This window comes from Canis aureus, chromosome 26 (genome assembly GCF_053574225.1).
Source record: "Canis aureus isolate CA01 chromosome 26, VMU_Caureus_v.1.0, whole genome shotgun sequence".
In the NCBI taxonomy this organism is placed as follows: Eukaryota; Metazoa; Chordata; class Mammalia; order Carnivora; family Canidae; genus Canis; species Canis aureus.
In genome coordinates, this window is record NC_135636.1 from 28001748 (window position 1) to 28024533 (window position 22786).

The window sequence follows — 22786 nt, forward strand, 5'->3', positions numbered from 1 at the left end:
CCAAAACCACATACTAAGTGCTTTCAGCAGCCGGTGAAGGAGCAGCTACAATTATCTCCATTTTACAGATAAGGATGTTGAGGCCCAGAGAGGTGAAGTACTTTGCCCAGGGCCACACAGCAAAGTAACCCAAATGGGATCCAAACCTATTCTGTTGAGTGAATTAATTAATGGAGATGCGTATCCTTGGATGCATTTAGGAATAAGCGGTGGGCAAGGCTATTACTTCCTTCCCCCAGATCAGCTATCTGGACTAAACTATGATCATTGCCTCTCTACAAAGACCCAGGCTATTGCAAGAAGTAATAACAACAGCAACAACCATTCACAGTTATTGAGCACATACGCTGTGCCAGGACCTGTGCTCTAAGCATGTCCACCGTGTTCCTCTTAGCACACTGGTAGGTAGGTGCTACTATTATTCCCATTTCACAGATGAAAAACTGAGACTTGGAAAGGTTAGGAAATGTGGCCCAAGTTGCCCTCCACTGAGTCAGGACTTGGACCCAGACTGTCCCCAGGACCTTGTGTATCTGCCAAGCTATAGAGACATCCCCTAATAGGTTTTAAAGTCCGAGTTCTGGTTTGAATCCTGGCTCTGTCATTTGCTGACTATGCAAGGCAGGTTCCTCCTTGGTAACACTGGGATAATGATCCTGATCCTGGTGGGGACGAGAATCCACTGACATGAGCAGTGTAAAGCCCAGGGTGGTACCTGCCATGCTGTAGGCGCTTAATACATCCTCACTGCTATCGTCCCCCCAGGAGCAGCTGTCCAGAAGGCAGGGAGCCCCTTCCAAAACCACACTGTGCCCGGTCCAGCTCCTCTGCCATGTGCCCCTGTGCCCCTCCCACTCCTCATGCCAGCCCAGACCCTCCTTTCTCCAAACCCCAGGAAGCTGGAGTCCCAAGGCTGTCTCCAGACAGGGATGTGGTTCACCAGAAGCCACAAATATTTACTTTGGAGACCTCAGCCCAGCCCAAAGCCTTGAACCAAATGCAAAGGGTGACTTCCCAGACTGGGGCATGCAGGATATAAGGTTAGACTTCCAGACCCACTATCCAGTTGAGGAGAGGAGCATCCTGAGGACTCCGGCGTGTCCAGGTAAAAGTGTAGGGAAGGGGCTGAAAGCCTAGGGCTCCAGGAAGGTTCTAAGCTGGAGATACCTGTTGCAGTCAGGTCAAGAGCAAGACAAAAACTTGACCCTGAGGTAAGGTCCCTTAGTCCACTAGGACCCTCTGAGGTCAGGATCAGGGGTAGAGAGGTGCTCAGCCCCCTTGCCCAAAAGACCAAAGAACAATGATGAAGGAATTGGATTGGCTAAGTCTTTCCCTAACCTGATCTCAGTGACATAAACCTACCCTGCACACACCAATTGTTCTGTGCCCAGCCTATGCTGGGGTGATTCTGGGGACGAGGAGGAGCATCAGACTAACCTGGCCCTCAAGTTATTCCCAGTATGGGTCGTGTGGTACATGCTGTGCTCAGGGAAAGACCAGGGACATTGTGGTAAAGGGCAGTCAGGGAAGGCTTCCTGGAAGGGGTAGCACATCAGTTGAGAAGCCAAGCAGAAGTTGGCTGGACAAAGGAAGAGAGGAAGGCATCCCACTGTAAAGGGAACAGCCTAAGCAAAGGCCAGGAGGTGAGATATGATGCAGTGATTGTGTACATGGTGTTTGGATTTGGGGAGGAGACACTTTTCCACAGGAGGAAATGTTGCCCTACTGTCGGCTCCCTGAGGACCTCTGATCAGAGGACCGACTGGTGTGCAAAGATAGAGAAGAACAACAGGGTCAAGGTGCTTGAAAGAAAAAGATTATGGAGTGGGAGTGGGGGGCTTCCCGAGCAAAAGGGTGCAGGGCATTACCTCTGTCTTCTGGCTTTGACTGCAAGGTGGTTTCTTCTGACCCCAGCATTAACGATACTGTCATAATCATAATGACAGCTAACACGCATTGAGCTCTTGTGGCTCATTTAATCCTCCCAACAACCCTGTGATATAAGTACTATAATTATCCCTTATTTTACAGATGGGAAAACAGATTCAGAGAGGGTAAGGCACTTGCCCAAGATCACACAGCAAGTGGTAGAGGCAGGCCTCCAGCTCAGGTCTATCTGACCCCGAGGCCCATGATATTTCTCTTCCACTCTCAGTCCCCATGGCCCAGACCTGCTCAGTTTAGCAGGCTCAGATTCCCCATTTTTCCAGGATTCCCAGAGGCCATTCATTCACTCAGCAACCACTTACTTATTAAACACCCACTGTGTGTCAGGCATTATGGCAGGCACTTGGAGTGCACAATGGGGTCCAGCTAGACCAAACACCTCCTCCTGGAGCTTACAGCCCAGTCCAAGAGACAGACGTTGAATCATTACAGCAAATGGCTCAGAGAGTTCATGTTGTTCCATCCAAGAGATACATGTCATCCAGAGGCCCTGTTTATCTTTGGCAACAAGAAGCTCACATGCTGAGCCAAGGACTGATCTGAAGGACTCAGATCTCCAGGTCAGCATCTTCCTTCCCTCCAAGCAGGACAGCCTACAGAGGCAGAAGCTTCCCTGGCTGAAGCTTGGAGGCAGAGCCAAGGTATAAGCTGAGAGCTCAGGACCAGCTGACAGGGGCTGATGCACTGCCCCATGGTGGAGAGGGGGGGTGGCCAAGGAGTGAGAATACCCCAAGGTCCTCTCCCAGGAGGCACCCACAGGCCTCTTCCTCTCTCTGCCTTTCTCTCCTTGGCTCCAAGCAGCCACCTATTTCCATCTAAGGCCCCTTAGTATCAAAGCAAACACCTTTCCTGCCACCCTGCATCCTACCTGAGTATCCATTGCCCTCTTGCCTCCAAACTTCCTGTCCTGGGCAGACAGCAGCCCCTCAGTCAACATTTCTCCACATGTAGTCCAGGGTCTCTGGCTGCAGGAGAGGGAAACTACAGAGAAAGGGACATGCAGGCAGAGTTCTGAAAGATGAATAAGAGTTCAGCAGGCAGATAAGGAAGAGGAAAGTACCACAGGAAGAGTTAGAACACAGACACAGGACAGAACATGTTCTGGGAACTTCAAGAAGTTTGGAATGATTGGAACTTCGTAGGGAAAAAAGCAGGAGGTGAAGTTGGCTATGGTTGGACTCTGGAGGGTTCTAAGTGCCAGACCCTTTGAAGGAGGGCACTACTTCATCATGCCCATTTGCCAGGTGAGAGAAAACAGGCCCAGAGAGGCTAAGCTGATTGTCCAAGGCCACACAACTAGCATCCGGCAGTAGAGACAGGACACAGACCCAAATGGTCAGGCTCCAGAGCCCACACTCTTAACCACTTTGCTCAATAGCCTCTTCTGGACTTTCTGCCCCAAGTCACCAGGCATGGCAGGCTTGCCCTTCACCTCTCTTCCCAGCTAACAGGTTCCTTCAACTGTGCTCACCCCAGGTTCCTTCACCTGCCACCTGCTGCTGCTCACCGATCCCCACAAAGATGGCTGGCCCATTCGCCTTCACCCTCCTCTGTGGTTTGCTGTCAACTACTTTGGCTGAAACCACCCTCAACCCCCCTGCAGTGTTTAGCCTCGGCCGAGAAGTCATCAAAGAAAGTAAGTTTCAGGGCCCCTGGCTGGCTCAGTCAGTTAAGTGTCTGACTTGATTTTGGCTCAGGCCATGATCTCAGAGTAGTGGGGCCGAGCCCCATGTTGAGCGCCACACTAAGGGTGGAACCTGCTTGAGATTCTCTCTCTCCTTCTGTCCACCCCCACCAAAAAAAGAAAAAGAAAGCAAGTCTGGGCCACCCAGGCCTTACCACCATAAGGCAAGAGGGCAGGCAGAACAGCCCTCCAAAGGAGGGAGGGAGTTCCCCATCACTGGGAGTGTGCAAGGCACAGCTGGGATCCCAGGTCTAGGGTGAGACTCAAGATGGCTGGGAGTGTCTATGATCCCAAGAGTCCATGATTCTAAGATCCTCCCTTCAATTCTATGATTCCACTGGGCCCCCTCCTTCTTCATGTCCCTCTAGACCCTTCACTGACAAAGCTTAACATCCATTACCATGGAGTAGACCAAAGGTTGGCTTTGTTGCTGAGAGATAGTAACACACAGGGACTCTAGGACACAGTAGGGGACACACTTGGGTCATCCTGCCAGAGAGTTAAGGGAGCTGGGGTATTTATACTCCTATCCTCATCAGTCATGGGCTGAGGACTGCTTCTGGAGCTGCTTCTGGAGCACTCAGCACTTCTGACCTGCTCTTCACACAAGCCAAATGGGCTCTGGATGCCCAGGGAAAAGTCCAGCAGGGACCAGAACTGAAGACTCCTGACTTCTCCTATCTCAGTTCAGTACCTGAGACTCTCTGGACAACAGGCCCATGACATGGGAGCCAGAGAGTTATTAGCAAGTATGTTTTGGCAGCAAAACAGCCCCCAACAAGGCCTTGTGGGTTCCCTGCCTCTTGGGTCCAGAGAGTTTGCTGCTGGCTAGTGGGAGGGATTCTGGTCAATGCTCCCACAGAAGCTGGCAATGTTCAAAGGGGTAAATGGTCCCACCTATGTCCCCACCTGAGTGTTTATGTGAAAATGACCTATCTGGACCATCATCCTCAAAGCCACATCTCCACAGTAGATGGTCAGGATGGAGCCATCCTTCTCCCAGCCTTATGTCTGGGTCCAGGTAGCCCTGAGTGATGCCCCCTCCCAGCCTGAAGCCACTGCCAAGCCATCTGTCTTGCCCCTCCTGCTGGACCCTAATCTCTGAGATCTGCCTCCAGGGCTGACACAGGAGCTGAAGGACCACAATGCCATCGACATCCTCCAGCAGCTGCCACTGCTCAGCAGCATACGGGAGAAGCCAGCCGGGGGCATCCCCATACTAGGCAATGTGGTGAATTCCATCCTGAACCACATCATCTGGTACGTGGAGCAGAACCAAGCGGGGCGCTTGCTCCTTCCGCACACACTTTGCCTATTCAATTGACCAGTTGACAAGCATCACCTGGTATCAACTCGGTGTCTAACCAAGAAAAATGGATCAAAGTCCCTCCTTCTGAAGTTCCCAGAGGAGCTAACAATGACACAGGAACCCTAACAGGGTGACCCCAAGGGGGAAGGTTGCCTGGGGTGGGATAGTGAAGGGGGAAGATGACACTTCTCAGTGGAGGTGACAGGTGAGCCAATGAGTCCACACTCACCAGGAGAAAAGAAGAAAATGGCATTCTGGGGAGTGGGAGCAGCCTGGGCCAAGGCCCAAAGGGGTGAGAGTCCCAGAACAGCTGGCACTCAAACCCCAAGGTAAGGACTGAGAGGTCAGTGGGGCCAGGTCACGGAGGGTCTTCCAAGTCAGCCCAAGGATCTGGGATTCATCTCTTAAGTGGCAATGAGCCATGGGAGGATTTCTCACAGTGGTGGAGGGGACAAATGGGGGCCAGACTATGCTGAGGAGGAGCCATGGACAGGGCTTAGGTCCAGCTGCTGGCTGGACACCACTGGCAGGGGCACCAGGGGACACAGGGAAGAGTCAGGGGGCCAGTTTGGGAATGATGTTCAGTTGAGCATGAGACATGAATCTAATCTCTCCCACATCCCATCCAGGTTGAAAGTCACCTCAGCCAACATCCTGCAGCTGCAGGTGGAACCCTCAGATGAAGGCCAGGGGCTGACGGTCAAGATCCCCCTGGACATGGTGGCTGGACTCAACACGTGAGTGTCCTACCAGTCAGATACAGCAGCCCTCACAGGATCGATCACGCATTGCCCCTTTTCTCCATGCATATATCTGGTAGAGAGTCCCAAGCAGAGGGAAGAGCAAGTGCAAAGGTCCTGAGGCAAGAGTCCATTGACCTGAGACACTTGCTTTGTCCAAAGAATGACAAAGAGGAGAAAGGCGGGAGGAAGAATAGTGGGAGGTGAGATCCTTGTGGGGCCTTGTGGGCCAAAGTAAAGACTTGGTTTTTGCTGAGTGAAATGAGAGCCATGGAGGGTTCTGAGCAGAGGAGGGACATGACATGATTGAACTTTCAAAGAATCCCTCTGGTTGCTGTGTTTGGAGGCAGGGGGGCCATTCAGAAGTCTCTGTTATAATTTGGGGAGGGAGACAGTAGCGATGGCTTGGACCAGTTTGGGCACAGGGAGGTAGGTGGTGAGAAGTGCTCAGATTCTGAACATGTTTCAGAGGTAGGTAGAGGCAACCGGCAGGATGGAGTGGCCAGCAACCAAGATGGGAAAGATCATGAAAGGAGTGGGTTTGGGGAAGGAGCCGGAGTTCAGTGTGTGTGTTTTAGAGAGACAGAGGAGCTTGAGCTGGGAGGTAAGAGAACCAGAAGACTGAGATAGCCGGCAGGTTTGCTCTGATCTGGAGCTGAGACAGTGTGGGCACCTCTACTCCCAGGCCCCTGGTCAAGACCATCGTGGAGATGCACATGGAAACAGAGGTCCAAGCCATCATCCGAGTGAACACCAATGAGAGGGGCCACGCCCACCTCGTCCTCGCTGACTGCTCCACTAGCCAGGGGAGCCTGCGCATCAGCCTGCTGCATAAGTGAGTGTGGCCGCCTCCCGCCGGGCTCCCACCATGCCTGGGAGGGAAGCCAGGTGGTATTCTCAGATGGAGAACACTGTGGCCCCGAGAAAGAAAGGGACTTACCCATCCTGATTCTTGAGCTGAGGCTCCTTTCAGGGAATCCGTGATACCAAAGAACGTTCAAGACATCAAGAGCAGAAACATAGTCGGTGGGATTTCAGGCATCCTGCCAGGAAGTGGGGGAAATATTTGAAAGTGGAGAGGAGCCACATTCTTAGGGCCCCTCAAACCACTTCAGGCAGGCGTGAGGGGAGCCAAGGGTAAAAACATGCTTTGGCGTCAAGCAAATGCATCACCTTCATTTATTGTCTGTGTGCCACTGGCAAGTTGCATCCCTATGACTCAGCTTCGAGGCCACAGTGAGAGGATGAGATTAGGCTCCAGCCACAAGCACCCAGCACCACACATGGCACACAGCATGGGACTCCCCTCCACTTTGCCTTAGTGGGAGGATGGGGAGAGAGCCAATGCCACCATCCCAGTACCCAGCATACGTTTCTATAGACAACCTCCAGCTTCTACTCCCTGACAACTCTCTGCCACCATCTACACCTGGCTGGGGGGGTCTACTCCCAGCCCTGTCTGTAACAGGGTGTGTGACCTTGAGCAAGTCACCCTCCCCCCTGGGCTCTATCTTCCCTTATGTAAAATAGCATCATCTCTGCCCCTTCCTAATCTCTCTCCCCTTCTCCTCTCCGGAAGGCTCTCCTTCCTGGTCAACTCCTTAGCCAACACGGTCATGGACTTCCTGGTGCCAGCCCTGCCCAAACTGGTGAAAATTCAGGTGAGTGGAATCAGGGCCTCTCTGGCCTGCAAAGATGGCTCCCCCTGTGGGGCTGGGGTGGAACTGCAAGTTGATGCTCAGGGACCTGTGTCTCCCTGAGTGGGAAACTTCTAGGCCTGACCATTCTTTCAGTGGATCGTGGAGCTAAAGGTAACAGAACTGCCGAAAGTCACCCAGGAGACCTTGAACAGTGACGTACTGATAAATTATTAACTGGCTCTGAGGAGGTTGAGTGGAAGGGACCCTGATTTGTAGCACTTGCTGATTTCTCTGGCATAAACACTTGCTCTAAGGCCTATTTCAAGCTTCTCGTGTGAGACCACTAAGCAGAGTTGGTAAGAAATGCCCCGCAGCACACTATTGTATGGTTTCACCACACAGATGTAATTGACATAAATAACCTCCAGAGCAATAATAGTAAAATATAACAAAATAATTAGGAGGTAATGAGTTTTGAGTTCTCATTAGCTTTGCTTTTAGTATAATTAATTTAGTTGTAAGTTTATATAATTGAATTTTTAATAAGGTTTAGGTTTAGCTCATGGCTCAGAAATTCCTGAAAATTTAACACATGGCCCTCACCAAGTGGTACAAGCTGGCTCAAGCATACCGGTGTCTCGTAACAACCCATGGTCTTCAGGGGTCCGTCACCCACCAGGCCTTGCTGGGTTTATTCTTCTGAGTCAATAAACAAGTTCATCTCAATTTAGATGTCCCTTGTATGTCATGGGTGAACTAAAACTGTAACTTTGAGCACTGATTTCCACTGTAAATTCCAAGATGGGTTCACCATAGTGAGCCTCCTGGGGTTCGAAACACCTTGTCAGATAACTAATGTTTTGTTTATAATAAAACTTCTTTGAATTGAAAAGATTATATAACTCAAATGACTTTGGGGGGAAAGTGCCCATAATCCTTCCATCTTAACGTGGCAGCCGTTTCCTCCCTTATATCTATACGCCTTCCAATCTCCACCCACATGCATTCATATTTTTATGTGGTTGTCCTCAGTGTCAATATAATTTGATATTCCCTAAGTTATACCTGTTCTATGCCACTGTGTAAGATTCATAATTACTGTAATAGCTGCATCATATTGAATACTTTACTAAACCATTCCAGAGAGATTTCTAAGAGGAATCTGAAAAGTGAAGAATTCTGTAAAATTTGTCTTTTCTTACATGAGATATTTTTTCTTTTATGAATTCTTTTCTATTTAAAGGTGGGATTTTTTTTATTTTTTTAAGATTTTATTTATTTATTCATGAGAGACACTGAGAGAGAGGCAGAGACACAGGCAGAGGGATAAGCAGGCTCCATGCAGGGAGCCCGATGTGGGCCTCAATCCCCGGATCCTGGGATCACAGTCTGAGCCAAAGGCCGGCGCTCAACCACTGAGCCACCCAGGTGTCCCTCTTTCTTTATTTTAGAGAGAGAAAGGGAGAGAATGAGAGGGCAAGTGGGAGGGGCAGAGGGAGAGAGAGAAACTCAAGCAGACTCTGTGCCAAGTGCAGAGCCAAATGTGGGGCTCCATCTCCCCAGCCTGAGATCACAACCTGAGCTGACACTTAACCAACTGTGCCACCCAGGTGCTCCTAAAAGTGGGAGTTTCTTGAAGTAGCATCCAGCTGGAAATTTTTTCCCAGCCTCCAGCAAAATCATATTTTAAATAGCATCATATTTTATTAGCTAAAAATGTATTTTCCACTAGAAAATATGGCATAAAAATGCTGTTTGCCTAATATCTGTTTTTAAGGGTGAAAAATCATGTATAATGAATGATATGAGAAAGCTGGGGTTCTCTTAATCACCATTATTTTCCACCACGAGTCAGTGAGTTTGGTACAAAGATCATATGAATATTTTACTTAAAATGAAGGGAAAGGCACACCATGTTTAAATCTGTCAGGAGCCCATCCAGAAAATGCCGAAGCCCTTTTCAATGTAAATACGTGTGTCCCAACCCTAGCTGCACATCAGAACCACCCAGGAAAGCTTTTAAAAGTACTGATGGAGATTCCAATGTAATGGGCCTGGGTGGGACCATAGTACTCCAGAGGATTCTAGGTACTTTCCTGGAGAATTCTAATGTGTAGTCAGGGTTGAGAGACACTGGTGGGAGTGCAAGAGAGGTAATTCTGAGAGATGATGCCAAGGTCGCCAGCGACACCTCTCCCCCGAGGAACAGGCTGGCCCCTAACAGTGAATGCTGCGGGTCTCCAACCCCCAGTCCTCCATCCTCCCTGGGTTCTGGGTTAGCAGAGCAGTTAGAAGCAGGGAATGGGTTTTTCATAGAAAAAGATCATAGAGAACTTTCATAGAAAAAGTTTCTCAAAGTGCACTGTCCTTTCTCAAGAGTAGTGATGGGTGGTCAACTGCAAGATTCTTCCACTGGGGATATTGTATCTAAGACAAATGACAGAATCAGCGCACCACCCCAGAAAACGGGCTGCCTAGAGCAGAGAGCAAGACTCTGGGGTTTGTGGGGGTTTTTTAAGATTTTAATTATTTATATGAGAGACAAAGAGGGAGAGCATGAACAGGAGGGACAGAACAAGAGGGAAGAGAGAATCCCAACTAGACCCCACTGTGCATAGAGCCTGATGCGGGGTTCAATCTCACAACCCTGAGATCACAACCTGAGCAGGAACCAAGAGTCAGACGCTTAACCAACTGCACCACCCAGACACCCTGAGAACAAGACTCTTGAGTCCCACAAGCAAGTCAAAGGCTTAAACTCCTCCTTCAGCAAAACAGGCGAAGCCAGGATTAGGTGAGGCCAGGGTTGCTTACCCTCCACATTATTGACATTCAGGTCATATAATTCTCTGTTGTGGGAGCTGTCCCGCACACTGACGGATGTTTAGTGGCATCCCTGGCCTCTAGCCACTAGATGCCAATAACACCTCCCCCAAGTTGTGACAACTAAGAGTGTCTCCAGAAACTTCCAAATGGGGACACCTGGGTGGCTCAGTGAGTGGCTGAACATCTGCCTTTGGCTCAGGTCGTGATCCTGGGGTCTGGCATCGAGTCCCACATCAGGCCTTCTTTCTGCAGGGAGCCTGCTTCTTCCTCTGCCTGTGTCTCTGCCTCTCTCTCTGGGTCTCTCATGAATAAATAAAATCTAAAAAAAGAAAGAAACTTCCAAATGTCTCCTCGGCAACAGAATCAGCCCCTTGGTGAGAACTGCTACAAATTTTGGGGGGAAGAAAAGCTCAGGAGGCAAAGGGATATGTTGGATCTAGAAACCCACAAAAGGCACATAGGTTGTTCATGAGTCTTGCTGGCTCTGCCTTGCCAGCCCCCGTTCTAGAGTCTGACATGCAGAAGGAACTCAGTAATGACTGGTCGACTAAGGAACTGAATTAGGAAACAAATTCTCCATTTCCCTCTCATGGAAAACATGGGCTCTCGTGAACAGGACAAGGGGTCTGATGGGGAGGGCAGCTGGCCAGCCAGGTACACTCCTGGGCACAGGGTAAGGGACAAACCACTGCAAAAGATCCCAGGCCACGCTGGGGGCCGGGGTGGGCTCTGAATGCAAAAATGGCTGGCAGAGTGGACACAACACCAGGTTGTCAATCCCATGAACAAAAGCCTGGCTGGACGGGCCAAGTGTGGGTCATTGTGGGGTTGTGTTCTGGCCCCTCGATAATGGAGCCTCTGCATTTGTGCTGTTGCAGCTGTGTCCCGTGCTCGAGGCAGCCTTTGAGGACATGCATGCAGACCTCATGAACCTGCTGAGGGGTAGGTGCTCTGCTCTCTCCCACCTTTTTCCCTTACTGCTGAGCCAGCCACCACATCCTGGCTCTGCCCAGCAGAGGCCTCCCAAGTCAAGGCTGAGCCGCAACCTGGCCCAGTAGCAAGTGCAATGAGCATCTAGGAGTCCCTCTCAAAGATGAGCAGACAGGAATTCACCACACCTGTGACTTCACATGTACCTACTCTGTGCAAGTTTTTGTGTGAGTCAGATTTCCAGGTTCAAATCCCAACTCTGCCATTGACTTGCTCCGTAACTTGGGAAAGCCACCCCACCTTCCTATCCTCATCTATAAAACGGGGTTTCCTATACCACAAGATTGTTAGGATTAAAAGTTTACAGGGTAGTTCCAGGCAGGTAGCAGATGCTCTACCTGCATGGAGCAGTGGGGTTTTGTTGTTGTTGTTTTTTAAAGATTTTATTTATTTATTCATGAGAGATACAGAGAGAGAGGCAGAGACACAGGCAGAGGGAGAAGCAGGCTCCATGCAGGGAGCCCGATGTGGGACTCGATCCCGGGTCTCCAGGGTCACGCCCTGGGCCAAAGGCAGGCGCTAAACTGCTGAGCCACCCAGGGACCCCTGCACAGAGAATTGTATACAAATGGAGCTGAATGGATGAACGAATGAATGAGTGGATGAGACGGCAATTACTGCAGCCTATTAGAGAAGAGAAGACAAGGGAGGAGGCAAGACGCGTGCTCAGGAAGGAGGCCATTTCTCCCTCCCTGAGAGTAGCAGAGATGGGAAGACTCTGTGCAGACCTCACAACTGCGCTGTGCTCAGAGCTCCCAGAGTGGGAATTAGTGGGAAGAAGAAAATTCTACCATCCGCTGTCTCAAGATCTGAAGCAGCTCAGCCAGAAGATGACCAGGGAGGAGGGGAAGAGGAGAATGGAAGCAGTACGCGGTGAGCACCCAAAGAGCACCTACTGGGCTGGGTCTCGCTGACTCCTCAGATAACTCCATGAAGTAGCCATCAGCATCCCACCTCATAGATAAGAAAGTGGAGGCTCAGAGAAATTAAGTCATTTGTCCAAGTTCACAGAAGAAAGTAGTCATAGGGGAAAGCTTGAACCCAGTTCTGCAAGTTCCAAGTGTGGTGTAAGTCAGATATGAGCCAACCTAAGTAAGGACCAGTCCTGTACAACCTATGAGGCAGGTATTTCTATTATATCTACCCCGGTTTTAAGATGAGAACATTGAAGTTCAGAGGTAGGAATAGAGTAGCCAAGGCTCTTGGGGCTCGAACAGAAGTCTGTCTGGCTCCTCTGCTCCTCAGGGGCAGGGCAGGACGTTTCCCCAGGGGAGCAGGTGGTCCAAGGATTCACCCTCCGCCTGTGCCTGAACTTCTGTGCAGCCCTCCCCATTCTCCGCCCAACAGCCAGGGCAGCTGAGACACCACTGCCGCCTGCTGGCCATGAGGGGAATCCTCAGGGGAACACAAGCGAGCCAGGGCACAGATGGGCGTGCACCAGCTACGCTGTCCTGCTAAGGGGTGCAGATCGTGGTCCACTGGAGGAGGCAGAGTTATAAACAATAGTTCACTCTGGTTCCAAACCAGGACGTTGGCATCAGACCAACTGGGTTCAAAATCTGTTCACTCTATGACCTTGAGCAACTCATTTTGCTTTTCTGAGCCTGTTTCCCCATCTGTAAGGGGGGAACCTCCTAATGTTATTGTGAAAACTGAGTGTGAACTGTAAGTGTAAAGGTTTAGCACAGTATGTGGTGCCTGACAGATGCTTGATAAAAGTCATTCTCATCATCATTATCATTGTCAGCATCGTTATTTCCGCTCCTCCCTACTGACCCCCAGGCAATAATGCAGCTTCAGCCAAAAGCAGCCCCCAAAGCACACCATCCAGTGCTGCCCTCCTGTCTCACAGAACTTTCTTCTTGTCCCTGAGCAGTGCCTATTTCCTTCAGCTCTGACCGTCTGGAGTTTGACCCTCTGTCTCCTGCCATCAAGGGTAATGTCATCCAACTCAAGCTGGGGGTGAGTGTCACGGGACCTCAAAAGTAAAGTAGAGATAATCACTGCTCTTCTTTAATTGCCAAGGATTAGACACCATTGGTCTGTTTCAGGGAAGAAAACACCACTCACGGCTAGGACACACAGGCTGATTTAGAAACTCAGCAGGCCGAGCACAGTCCCATGTAATCCATCCTGACGGAGGAACACCAGCAGGTGGAATCCAAAGGCTCCACACAGAACATCGGTCCCAGAGATCTGTCCTCCCACTCTGGTTTCCCCAGTCAGAGGCCAGAGTCGGCACTGGGGCTCTCAGCCTTCCTCTTAGGCAAGCCCCTGCCAAACCCCAAATATCTGATGACCTTGAAACAAGAGCCCAGGATCAGGACCCATCCCTGGAGGTCACACAGACCTGAGTTTCTCTCTCAGCCTCACAACTCCCTGGCTGTGTGACTTCAGGCAAATTCTATCACTTCTCTGAGCCTCTCTCCTCATCTGTAAAATGGAGACAATAATAGTCACCAAGGGGAAGGTGAAGTGAGGCTGCACAGGGCCCAGCAGGCAGGAGGAACAGCAGGAACCCTTTGTGAAATGTGGGGCCATGCAATCATCCTGGGGCTGAGGTCCCTGAGGGACCAGGAGAGCCTGGACAGCGTAAGGCCCAGAGCCATTTACTTGGTTACTCCAGGCAACTGTTGCAACCAAACATTTTCATCACTTTGGTTGCAGTTTTGAATAGTCCCTTCATCCAAAGGGTTTGTGAGGTCTCTGAGAGGTCAAAAACCTAAATGCCAAATAGGACATCTGGGTTTTACAGAATCAGAGGTTAACTGAAGGGTGCTGGTGGAGTCGCTGTTGTTGGCCACCTGAGATCACTCACCACCTGAATTCCAGGCTGAGCTCCCTGTCAGCAAAGGCACAAAGGGAAATAGGCCAAATGGTGTCATTGTCTTCGAGGTTATTATTGGGTACATTTTTGGAGTTCAAGTTTCCAGCCAACCATCTGCTTTGTGTCTTCTCAGGCCAAGTTTTCAGACTTCCAGGGAAATGTGACCAAGTGGTTCAATGAGTCTGCAGTTTCCCTAACGGTCCCCTACCTGGACACCACCCCTTTCAGCCTCACTGTGAGGCAGGATGTGGTGAATGCTGTGGTAGCTTCCTTGCTCCCTCCAGATGAACTCGTGGTCCTGGTGGACTATGTGGTAAGTCTTGGCACGAGAGGACAGGGCCCCCTCCGCTACACCATGAGAATTTCCCGAATCAAAAGGGCTCAAGGACTGCCCTAAGCCTCTGAGTAGTAATCCTTTGTCAGGCTCAGTTTAAGTCCCTCCAGTAATTGAGAGCTCACTCCCTCCTCTAACAGATAGACTATAGCTCTAAAGCTAGAAGTTTCCTTATAAGATTCAGTCCTAGTCCTACTTTCTAGAACCTGATACAACTGCTTCCTCTACCAATTAACAGTCCCATTGAGCCAAAGGGCGTCTTAGATAGTGAGTTTGTCCAGTCGTGCCCGCTGTCCACTGTGGGGCCCGTGGCAGACATCACTGATTGATCAGGGCCCTCCTTACTATCGAGCCTGGATGCCGACATGGCCTCAGAATCCTTGTCAACCCAGCACAGCAGATAACTATCACCAGTCAACTGGAGTGTGCTACCTCCTCCAGAGTGGACCAGTGGGGAAACTGAGGGGTTGGCCCAAAGTTAGTAAGCTGAGAAAAAGGGAATGATCACCAGCAACCACATTCATGACTATAGTAAGAACTGGGTCACATCTCCATGTCCTCGGCCCAACACCCACAAACACCAACAACCCATAGCGAAAGTCCAGGCTGGTGAGGATCCCATGCCCCACAGCAGCTGACGCAGAGGCTGTTTTCCACCAGCGACAGTCTTGGGGCCTGGGCCATCAGATCCACCCAGCTTTCCTGGGGTTGTGGGGATCCAGGCAGTGGGACTATGGGAGGCATGCCTCCCCTGTCCCCTCTAGCTGACCTGCTCTGCCTCCCCCTCATCCTCAGCTTCCTGAGCTGGCCCGCCGGTTGAAGTCAAACATCAAGACGATCAGTGAGAAGGTTGGTCCGCCTGCCATCAGCAGTTTGATGGGTGCTTGCTGTGGTCTGTCCACTGACCTCCGGGAAGTAAAATGCATGTGGGACTGCTCGGTTTCCTTCCAGCGCTGGTGTCTGCTGTCCTCACAGAGCGTTCAGTCTAATGGCATCAATTACACAGATGATATTTCAGTTACAAGTGTGGTAACAAAGGATAGATTCCAGGGGTTCCGAGGGCATGACTGGGGCACCTAATATAATCCAGAAAATGAGAGAGGGCTTCCCTGAAGAGAAGAGTATTCCTGCCGGAGGGAGAAGCAAAACCAAAGGCTGTGAGATGGGGATACCAACAATCCACTCCAGGATGGGGCAGAAGGATGGTGGCTGCAGCAAGAGAGGAAGTAGGGAGGCCAGGAAGGTGGCTGGGGGGCCAGGCCACAGCAACTGCACGGGGCCCTGGTGGGCCCTTGGGAGGCCCCATGTGGATCTGATGTCTCTCCAGGCTGCAGATCAGCTGGGACCCACACAGATGGTGAAGATCCTGACTCAGGAGACCCCAGAGCTCCTTCTGGACCAGGGCAGCCCCAAGGTGGCCCAACTGATCGTGCTGGAAGTGTTCGCCACCAATGAAGCCCGCCGCCCCTTCTTTACCCTGGGCATCGTGAGTTCACTTGTCTGTGGTGTGAGCAGCAATCTGGGGCCCCTCCTGTGCCTGTTCACTGTACTGAGCACCCTCTTGCTTTGCTAATTGTTTCCACACTCCCGTTGCCCAGTTGGAGGCCCAACTCTGGTCCTGTGACTTTATTAGTTAGGATCTTTGAGCAGAAACTTAATTCACATGCACAGAAGGAACTGTATTAGCTCATATAATGAAAAGTCCAGATGGCCTAACCAAAAATAGCCAGTTTCAGGTGCTCCAACAATGTCATCTTCATTCTTCTCTTCCCATCTGGCAATTTTGTTTTCCTAAGTACCACCTTCATCCTCAGATAGATTATCCAAGGGCCCCGGCTGATAATATCCTATCAGGTTGACAACATCAGCTGGAAGAGCCTTTCTGCCCCTATGTTTGACACAAGTATTGAAAGAAACAGCCTTCTCTCATTGCAGGAAGCCAGCTCAGAAGCTCAGTTTTACACCAAAGGTGACCGACTTATGCTCAACTTAAATGAAATCAGGTAAACAAACACATAAATCATTGTCTCACCACCTTGTGACCAATGGTTTTCTTTAAACACCCAGTGTTTCAAACCTCCATATGTATGAGCATGAAGTAAAGGTTACTCTGGGAGGTGTAGAAAGGAGACCTTGCCTGGACTGTCCTGCTGTGGGAACCAAATATCAGAGAAAAGGGAGGAAAGAAAAGTGGCCTTACAGCAGCCATGGGACAGGCTGACCCCAGCCGTGGGAACAACATGCCCAGCACCATCCCCTCATCTCATTCCGGACAACTCCAAGACGCTGGAAGTGACAGTCAAGCCCCGATGCTGACCCCCATGAGCCCAGCCCAGAAGCACAGGGCTCCAGCTGCCTTTTGCACCTCTGCCCACCTTCTCCCCACATCCCGCAGCCCTCTTGCTGCTATGCCAAAGGGAGTTCAGGGGTTGCAAACTTGAGCCTTGTGGGACAAATCAAGCCCTACCTAGTAGGTGCTCCATAAATAGTTGTTGAATGAATGAATGAATTCTCAAGGGCATCTTCTGTTGCAGCTCTGATCGGATCCACTTGATGAACTCAGGCATTGGCCTGTTCAACGTGAGTATTAATAGATCATCCCTGGGGCACAGAGGCCAAGATAGTCCATTGAAAAAAAAGAAACATTGACCAAGATTTGCTTGGAACCAGGTTGCCATAGGCAGCTCCATGATGGGCTGGCCAACCTCCATGTTATCTGTTACAAAGTCCTACCTCCTGGCTCTGGTGTTTACTGAGCACCTACTATATGCAGGACACAGCTGAGAACACACAATCACAGATATACAGATACACATTCACTTTTCTTCTGTAACATTTTGATCTTTCATCAAAAACCAAATCCCTTCTTTTCCCATTCTCATTTTGCTCATGTAGACTCACTTCACCTCAGTGACCTCTGGTCAGCCTCTGTTTCCCCAGCGGAGTCAGAGTGGCTTAGAGATCTCAGACTGGCTAAATCCTGTCTTCTTGCAAGGTTTTGTTTTGGTTTTTTGTCCACGTGTTTTGTTTCATTATCTTTCATTTTTTATTTATTATTTTATTTATTTTTTGGCTAATTTTTAAGTGATATCCCACATGATAATCAGAACTTTGACTTCACTGGAGAAGTCAAAACTCAGGGAACTGGTTGAAATTCCCTTGGAACAAATTCAGCTAGAACACAGCAGTGGAGCCCCTGAGGGTGGGGGTGCAGCCCCCTAATGCTACCCAATATCCCCCCATGCACTGGGAGTCAATTGGACCTATTTGCCCCCCAGCCTGTCTGGTCCTGGGAACCCTCTCAGCTCTGAATGGCAGTACCCTGGGATTCCAGCATCTCTCCTGATTGCCCTGGCCATGGGGCCGGGCTGGACCCATTTTAGGAATGACTTGGGGGACTTGAGATCCTCAGCCAGGGTAACAGTGACCTTCTCTTTCACAGCCTGAAGTTTTAGAAAACATCACCACTGAGATCCTCATCTCCGTCCTACTGCCAAATGAGAACGGTGCGTCCCTTTGCTATACATCCCCCATTCCCCAGGGCTTGGAGGGTGATGTCTGCATCTCACTTTCCATCCATCCTCAGAGCCTACTTCAAGTTCTACCTCCTCCAGGAAGCCTTCCCAGTCACCCAACTAGAAATGACCTCTTCCATCTCCAGCTTCCTAGCCCCATTTACTAGTGCCAGAACCTAGGCAGACAAAGGTGAAGCAGACAATGCCCCCGCCTCACTGGGCTGATGGCAGGAGAGAGACAGAGGTGTAAACAGACACTAGAGCACACTCGAGGTGCCTCAGGTAGACCTGGGTTCGAGTCCTGATTCCCCTTCTTGTTGGCTATCTGGCCTTGAACAAGCTGCCTTTCCATCCTAACTCAGTTTTGCCGTCTGTAGAATGGGAAAATAAAAGCACCCTCCTCGGGCGCATAAAGGAGACGATGTTTGCAAGGGGCCCAAGGAGGTGCCTGGCACAGTCGGGTCTCAACATCTCTGTACCATCGCTGATGTTTGCACTGTTGTCTGTGTTACAGTGGAGGAAGCCAAGGGCAACGGTGGAATTACTCTAATGAAGCCCCAGATTGAGGGAGTGGGGAGAATTAGTAACCTATGCAAACCACGTCTTTCTTCATTTCTTATTTTATTAGAGTAGGAAATCTAAATGTATAGACATCTCTGTTGTGAATGACAGGAGTTCCTGATGGTTCATGAGCAGAAGTGGGAGGGGTGCCCTCTGGAGCCAACAGCAGCTGGTGCTGGAAGCATAGGGCGGGGATTGCGGCTGGGTGGATGCTGGGGCCAGAGAACAGTGAGCAGAGGCAGGAGGGACAGTCCGAACTGAGTGTGCCAGGTCCCGAGTTCCCTGCCCATGGCTGCTCAATCCCACCCCAAGCCCACCGGTCTCTGACCACATTTATTATTTCAGGCAAATTAAGATCCGGAATCCCCATATCAATTGTGAAGGCCTGGGGATTCGAGGCAGCTTCATGCTTTCTTACCAAGGTGAGTGGGGTTAAACATTCTGCCCCAGGGAGGGCACAGCCGCTGGGGGAGCCCTGGGCAGGGAGGCAGGGCCTGCACTCCAACACTGACCCTGCTGGTCACTCACGGGGGGCCCTGGACCAGCCTCTTCTTTTTTCCGGGTCTCACTTCTTCATCTGTATGTGTAAGAGTGAGACCGTCCTGGCCTGGGGTGCATTCACCTCCAGCTTTCTCCACTCTCCTTGTTATTCATTCATTCACTTGTTCATTCAGTCAGTAATGCCTGGCACATGGTAAATGCTCAATAGACATTCGCTGAGCAATGACTCTCCTTGACAGCTGCTAGGGAGGGGAGCTGAAGCAGCATCACTCCCACCCCCCAATATTAACATTAATAATATTTAAAAGCCCATAATTGTTTTGTGCCACTAACCAACATCTTATTCAGTCTTCACACCCATCAATATAGCAGATCCTGCCGTAATCCCCATTTTAAACGTAAGGAAACTGAGACCCAAAAATGGCAAATCCATATCCAAGGACACAAGCACTGTAGGTGGCACAGTTGGGGTTTGTACTCCACACCTGCCCTCCTAACACGTGCTCCAGGCCCTAATTTCTGCAGGAGCCAATGACAGTGAGGTAGGCCCATCTCAGTCAGCCAGCCAGCAGGCATTTACTAAGCACCTACTGTGTACCAGGCATTGACCACAACAGTGAACAAAACCTCTGCCTTCCTGGAGTTTCTAGTCCACTCTAGGTGGGGGAGATATTGAAAGCAGAATTATTTAGAATTAAGAAAATTCACAGGCTGATTGCCTACCTTTCCATGGCCAAGGTATCCAACTCAAGGCCAGAAGCCACCTTGGACCAAACCTTTAACTTATATTAGTCCTGATTTGCCCAAAGCTGTGGATTGGTATCACTGACTTCCTGAGCTATTTCCTTTCATCTCAGAATTTCATGCTGGCGAAATTCAAAGAGGAAAGGAAGTCTCAACAATGCCTCCCCATACCACGAGGTCACATTTGGTAGAAGGGTAGGAGGCTTGGTTAACTAGTTTCAGAGGCCAGTTAATGTATGACTTACTGCCCACCTCAAAATCTGTGTACACCCTTCAGCTGACTGTGATGGAGAATAATGAGAAAAGTGCTGGGATAGTACAGAGAGAGGCTGAAAATTCTAGACTCAGGAACCCAAGGACCAGTGCAATCCCGGCTCTGCCTCTCTCTAGCCCTGACCTCAGGCAGGTCCTTTGGCCTGAGCCCAGCTTCCTCCTCCATAAAACCCAGCAGATGCATGAATACACAGGGCATACACTAATGGACTGACTACATTACAATAGTCCAGTTACAACATAAGCAGCTTATCTAAAATACATATTACGCTCGATTCATGTTGGATGAACAACATTGTCCATACAACTGGATGGCTAGAGCTTGGTTTATTTCACATATCTCTTCTTAAGGGGCATTTAGGTACTTTCCTCATTTTTTTTTTTTATCAACTTGCATTGCATAGCCCATCATTTGCACTTTGGGTTGGAAAGATATCGCCTCATTCTTTGGATCTCTTTCCAAGTTTCCTGTTTTGCTCTATTCATTTATTTTGAGCTAGTAGCCCATTGATTTCCTTTTTATAGCTTTGTAATTTATGTTTTAAAAGCTAGCTGAAGGCATGAATAAATGGATAGATATGAGATAAAGCAAGTATGGTTCAGAAAGAGTTAGTAATAGAAACTACGTGCTTAGTATTCAAGTGATCACTGGAGAATTCGTTCCACTTTGCTCTCTGTTTAAAAATCATCATAATAGGGGCACCTGGGTGGCTCCATGGTTGAGCATTTGCCTTTGGCTCAGGGCGTGACCCCAGGGTCCTGGGATCGAGTCCTGCATCAGGCTTCCCACAGGGATCCTGCTTCTCCCTCTGCCTATGTTTCTGCCTCTCTGTGTCTCTCATGAATAAATAAATTAAAACTTTTTTTAATTATTATAATAAAAGATTGGGGGAAACTTAATAGGTCACGTTCCTTGTATCACACTTAGTTTCAAAAAATAAAAAAGGCAGAGCATCATTAAAAAGTTAGCTGGCTGGCACCCAGTGACTACAGCCAGGAATTTGCATTTTGTGAAGCTTTTTGAAGAGTTCTGGTGATCACTTGGGCTTAGGGACAACAGTCCTATGCAATCCCATACTCTGCATGCAGATACTTTACCTGCGCCCCAGACCCCTGCACAACATCACTGTTCCCACACAGACTTTGATCCTTCCAAGAATTGTGTGTGAGTGAGTGAGTTCAGGATCATAATCCCCCGTGGTCACCCGGTGGAGGACCACCAGCATAAACCACATCAAAGCAGGAGGTAAAACACTGAATGGACTTGTCTCCTCAACTCCAGGATGCCCTTGTGGTCACCCCAGCCTCCTCATAGAACCCCGGACTGCTCTCCTCACTCCCATGAAGACTTGGATCAAGGTGGCCATCCAGGGCAGGCTGGGTCCCAAAGGAAGTATGGACGCCAGCTCTGTAGACCACCTCTCTCTGCAATAAATAAAGATTTATCTGTGACTCCTACAGTCTGGAGTGTATCTTTGTCCCAACTCAGGAGTTATTTTAACTCTGGCAGGCTTGGGAACCTGACATCCAAGCCCCCTCTAGGTCATGTTGAGGCACACCTGAGCCGATCTGGGCCATGTCCAAGCTATGTCTGGGACATATTTGGACGATATATGGAGAATGTCAGGGTCATGGCTTCCTCCCTGGGCTAAGGGATAAGAAAGCCAATTGTGCTCCTCTACCTTCTGTGTCAGCCTCAGTAGTATGGTAGGACACCTGTTCTGTTGATCTAGATAGTGTGAGGACTTGAGGGCTCTCTGAACAGTGTGATTCTGGAGGCAAATGAACTAGGCTTGGAGTTTTGACATGACCCCTCAATGGTCATGTTTGACCCGGGGATGTGGCTTCCCTTCTGTGGGCCTGTTTCCTTCTCTATAAAATGGGGAGAACCATAGTCCCTACCTTGGAAGGGGGTGGTGAAGATGAAATGAGAGAGAAGGGTTCCTGGCACAGGGTACCCGGACAATGCCATCTGTGAATGATGTCACTGTCACTGTTGTTACCTGGCTTTCAGGACGTCAGGCCTTAGCACTGACAGCCCTTCCCACTTGGACAGTGTATGGCTGCCATTGTCTCCTAGTCTCCCTGATGCCAGCAAGTTTAGTACCAACAACAGGGCCTTTGTCCTCCAGACTCCAGGCCTGCCCCAGGACACAGAGCCCTTCAGTCACACAAGGGGCCTCCCAGGAAGGGGCAGGTGGGTGTTTCAGGAAGAGGCATTACCCAGCTTCAGGGCATAAACCAGCCCATAAGAACAGATGACAGCCTGGGAATGCAGCCAGGAAGGAGCTTCTCCTATCTGTAGGACACAACCCAGGCCCAGAAGGACACAGAAAGGACAGGACAAGACCCCACTCAAGGTGTTTACAAGGGCAGCAAACACTTCTGGGGCCAGGCGCCATGTGGCAGCTTCCCCTCGCATCCCCAATTCCCAGACACTTTGCCATCTACATCCCCACGCATCACATTCCATTATTTTCCCGAATCATGACTGAGTCTGGATTTGAACCCTCTCTCACCATGAAGATGAGAAAGTCGATCACCTGTTTGGGGCGGGACCCTTCCAGCTCCCTAGGGTTGTATAAGGATGTGAGGGGAAGGAGCACTTTGAGGAGCCTGAAAGATGGAGCAGGGCTTCTAGTCTACGGTCCCATCTGGTCCCAGGGATGGCATTTCTGTCCCACCCCATGACCTTGTTGACGCCAGGGGTTCAAAAGACTGGCCAAATGAGGGCACTTCTCCAAGACAGCCATGGCTCCCGGGTTCCAGCCACCCATGATCAGTTCCTGGAGGAGGGGCACCCTGGAGTTTGGTGGATAAATAACCTGCTTCCTCATCCATCGGGGCAGGGAGGAACTCCACACTGGCTCCCACAGCACCCCACAGGACCAAACC

General features: G+C 50.1%; 1 protein-coding gene and 1 long non-coding RNA gene across 4 annotated transcripts in view; one reads left to right on the plus strand and one right to left on the minus strand.

The window, feature by feature from the left end:
- Nucleotides 1-6843, minus strand: part of LOC144298199 (uncharacterized) — a 75685-nt gene extending 68842 nt beyond the window's left edge. Inside the window, exon 1 of the long non-coding RNA XR_013365158.1 lies at nucleotides 6621-6843. This is a non-coding gene — a long non-coding RNA (uncharacterized LOC144298199). The remainder of the gene's footprint in view (nucleotides 1-6620) is intronic.
- BPIFB1 (BPI fold containing family B member 1) lies at nucleotides 1014-21351 on the plus strand. Of its 3 annotated transcripts, none has more exons than XM_077872744.1 (16): nucleotides 1014-1105; nucleotides 3424-3583; nucleotides 4750-4891; nucleotides 5570-5677; nucleotides 6366-6515; nucleotides 7260-7341; nucleotides 11025-11088; nucleotides 13013-13098; nucleotides 14097-14276; nucleotides 15093-15146; nucleotides 15625-15783; nucleotides 16233-16300; nucleotides 16832-16877; nucleotides 17740-17803; nucleotides 18719-18795; nucleotides 21174-21351. In XM_077872744.1, the coding sequence occupies exons 2-16, from the start codon at nucleotides 3469-3471 to the stop codon at nucleotides 21204-21206; spliced, it is 1428 nt and encodes a 475-aa protein (XP_077728870.1). In that variant the 5' UTR covers nucleotides 1014-1105; nucleotides 3424-3468; the 3' UTR covers nucleotides 21207-21351. The 3 variants fall into 3 exon arrangements, with proteins under 3 accessions (XP_077728870.1, XP_077728871.1, XP_077728869.1); XM_077872745.1 differs by having other exon boundaries at nucleotides 1076-1211; XM_077872743.1 differs by lacking the exon at nucleotides 1014-1105 and adding an exon at nucleotides 2603-3191.
- The last annotated feature ends 1435 nt before the right edge of the window (nucleotides 21352-22786 follow it).